The sequence below is a fragment of the Rhagoletis pomonella genome, unplaced genomic scaffold (assembly GCF_013731165.1).
Source record: "Rhagoletis pomonella isolate Grant_MI unplaced genomic scaffold, Rhpom_1.0 Rhpom_scaffold_00009, whole genome shotgun sequence".
Taxonomy (NCBI): domain Eukaryota; kingdom Metazoa; phylum Arthropoda; class Insecta; order Diptera; family Tephritidae; genus Rhagoletis; species Rhagoletis pomonella.
The window spans coordinates 24,895,606-24,899,416 of record NW_023458563.1 but is presented as its reverse complement, the minus strand read 5'-3'; the positions used below and the strand labels follow the sequence as shown (position 1 = coordinate 24,899,416).

Genomic DNA, 3,811 nt, shown 5'->3' with positions numbered 1-3,811 from the left:
TGGCGCAGCAACCACAGGTTTACCTCAAAGAAAGGAAATTCTAGTTACCTTGTCCTTTCCCAATGATACATCACTGGGCCGGTAGCCCCAGTTTTGCACACCAAATTCTATTCTAATTCTATTTGGTAAGGGTTATAATCCTAAAGCGCGGCCAAAGGCTGCCTACGCAGAAAGGAGAATTCTACTAAATGATAATTCCGAATTAAAAATCCCCTTTTATTATTCAAAATTCCAGTCTGGCAGCGCCAGGTTTGATGTTATTTTGCTTTCTTATTCATCGTTTATACGAAAACTTTAACAGCAAATTATATAAGAACTATAGGGTTGATAGAAAAAGGGGGGTATTTTTGAAATCAGGGGGTCTTATTCTACCCACCCTCATCCCACCTTTTTCTAGAATTTGCCGTGCGTCTACTAAAATTTCCCCTAAAACACATTTATTGTACACAAATCACACTTGAACATTCAAAAGATCGTGCATTTATGCAAGTACAAGTGATATCTGCACATTTTATATGAAAATTTGCTAATGGAAGTGCAAAAAATTACTTAAATACTATTAAAAAAGTGAAAATAGTGAGAATTTATGTAAACATATCTGTTTCTTAGCATCCTCGTAAAGTTTCATTAGAAAATTGGTTATAGTTTTGCTACAACACACACATGTCGGTGTACACTGAAGTCAACCCCGGGTTGGCTTTCCAAAACGGAACCAATCGAGATTTCAGCGAAAGTATATGGAACTTCGTCATGAAACTTGGTCAGGATGTTGGGGGAGGCTTTCTCTACATGAATATAACACTCTCACAAAGTAGTTGCTAATAGTATTTAAGCAATTTGTTGTTAAACAATCTTCACTACCACCCCCAAATTTTTGTACAAAATGCCACTTATCAATTGTATTTTGGTTGATATACAATATCTTCAATGTTCACGTGCGTATTTTATACTTTTAATATATATATTTATCAATTAATTAAGTAAAACGCGTTTATAAATCCGCTCACTCCTTTTCCCACTTTTCACAAACAAACAGAAATAACAATGGCCAACGGTAAGAGCAAATGTGTGCTGCCATACTTCTCGAAGCTATAAAATACAACTATAAACCACTTAATTTTCGTTTTTGATTCAAAATTTGCGCCTGCTGGGCTTTTTATTATAAAATCGATACTTCGATATATACTGAAAATTTTTTATCAAAAATCGCGCGATTTTTTATTAAAAATTTTCGCCCGTGGCGCTTTTTATTATAAAATCGATAGTTCGATAAATAATAAAAATGTTTAATTAAAAATCGCGCGATTTTTTATTAAAAATTTTTGCCCGCGGCGCTTTTTATTATAAAATCGACACTTCAATAAATAATGAAAATTTTTAATAAAAAATCGCGCGATTTGTAATAAAAATTTTCGCCCGTGGCGCTTTTTATTATAACATCGATACTTCGATAAATCGCGCTATAAATAATTACAATTTTTAATAAAATATCGCGCAACATTATGTGCATTTTTTCATTGTTTCAGTTCTGTTTTTTTGCATTTTTTGGTATGTATGGCAGCACCGACATTTCAGTTCATTTGGTGTACAAGGGAAAAAGTGAGGTTGAATTCGGTATTTTTTTCAACTTTAAATGCGAATTACTATAAGCCTCTGAAGAAAATCTGAAAAAGCTCTTCTATACTCCCTAATATTTCTTTTTTCAAAAGCCTGGGTCCGTTTTGGAAAATTTTCCCTCAACCCCTAAATAGTATGTAATGAAGCCATTCTTATTAGACTTACATCGAATTCCTTTCGTATTAGTTCTATATATTGCGTTGAACTTCTATTTGTTTTAAAATCTTTGTACAGCTTGCTTTGCTCTTGTTGTAATTCCACAACATTCCTCTGTATCGTTCTTTTCTTATTGCCAGTACTATGCAACTGATTCTATAAGTATTTTCAGTTTTCATTGGAACACACTTTCGTTGTGAAATTTCAAATCACTTACCTTGATGTCAATAACTCGTGCCTGCGCCCGACGCACTTCATCGACGTGTAAAATTTCTTCTAGTAGACCAATGATACGCTTCCAATATATGCTCTCGATACCAAGATTGGGTAGATTTTCTTTTCCTTTCGATGAATCGCCCACATAAAAGGTTTTCGAGTCATTGTTACCAAAATATTTATTAAGAGCTTGGCTCAGAGTAGAGCCTGCATTCCCTCCTCCTTTTAAGGTTACTTCTTCATCCTTAGCCACTAATTGCTCTGCGGTGGAGTGCTCAGCATCATCAGCCGAACGTTTCGCCAGCCTGTGGTTTAAATACAATCTTCCAAAGTTTGTTGTAAATAATCTGACGTTATTATGTATAGCTGGAGTATCCAAGTGGAGAAATATAGATCTCCGAATCATCTCCGTTTACCTATTAATAGCAATGGTCGATATCGTATCTATTATCCTGACTATCGATATTTTATGGTGCGATAATCGATTTTTTGAATGGGGAAACTTCGCGAGAGTGCACCACGCTTAGACCCCCTTCAGACACGTCAAGTCTTGATTTCAAGTGTACTCGTTCGTGGGTGAAGGAAGTGAAACGAATGTACTTTTCCCGTCTCTTCTCCCCTGCCAACCAAAAGTGTTGAAAAATCTGGTGAAACCGCGGGTTTCGGTATCCTCGAAACTGGTGACAAAACTGGTGACATTTGTATGGGCGGTGTGCAGATTGTCACCACTTTCCCCCTGTACGTGTGAGCCTTGCATCACTGTCGCACTCATTCAGATACTTCGTAAGGAAAACATATAGCTGCACTCGTCTAGCATTTCCCCTTCTGCCGGCTCAGGGTTGCATTCTCTTCACAGCGAATTCAAAATAACCTTAGAAACTTTAAATAAAAAATCCTAAAATGTTTTGATTTTTATTTTGCAAAATTTATTTTCAAAATGCATAATATACATACTTAATAACCAATATTATGAATAAAACTTGTAATTAACATTAATAAATATATTTTTACATACATATATATGCGCTGGCTTAATTTCTTATTATTAGTATTACTCATTTGCACATAGATGCTTAAAAAGTTGGAAAATTTTTATAAGAAAGTTGCGCGATTTTAATAATATTATAATCAAAAGAAGGTAATCGATTTACCTTTCTTTTAATATATATTAACAGTTGCAAATCATTTACACTAGTTCACAAAAAATCTGTTTTGTTACATCTTTGCAAAATTTTACCACTATTCCTCTGCTTATATATAGCTGTTTACAAAAGTTGCAAAGTTTTTATGAAAACGTAAAGCAAATTTAACGGTGTTATAATCAAAAGAAAGGTAATCGGTTTACCTTTCTTTTGATATATATTAACAGTTGCAAATCATTTATGGTGGTTCAGAGAAATTAAGTTTTCTTACAACTTTGAAAAATTTGACAAGTTGGACCTACACTTTGAAGGTGCTCCTGGCGTTGAAGGTGCTGAGGGCGGAAGGTACTCATGGTGCTCCTGCCGATGAAGGAGCTGAGGGTAGAAGGTACTGGTGGTGCTCCTGACGATGAAGAAGCTGAGGGCAGAAGGGCATTGAAGGTGCTGATAGTGAATCCCAAATCTGTAAACAAGCAAAAATATCAATTAAAATTTATAAACATATAAAAAGTCTCAATACATACTGTCGCGGAACGCCTATCAAATGCAACGCTGTTATTTCAAACTTTAAAATTGTTTATTAGTAAATGCGGCAACTCTGTATGTTTATTTGTGAACGTGGCAAGATTGTAAACCACGGTTCCATCTTCAGCGATTTGACGAATTCACTCGTTGCAAAA

At 35.0% G+C, this 3,811-nt stretch overlaps 1 protein-coding gene across 1 annotated transcript; it reads right to left on the bottom strand.

Annotated features, from left to right (window-relative positions):
* Positions 1–1,782: 1,782 nt before the first annotated feature.
* Positions 1,783–2,649, bottom strand: LOC118745879 (the record flags this gene model as incomplete). The annotated part of the gene is given in 2 exon segments (XM_036479545.1): positions 1,783–1,929; positions 1,991–2,649. Coding segments are annotated over 2 exon segments (552 nt in total), but the record flags the coding sequence as incomplete, so codon positions are not given.
* Between the last annotated feature and the right edge of the window lie 1,162 nt (positions 2,650–3,811).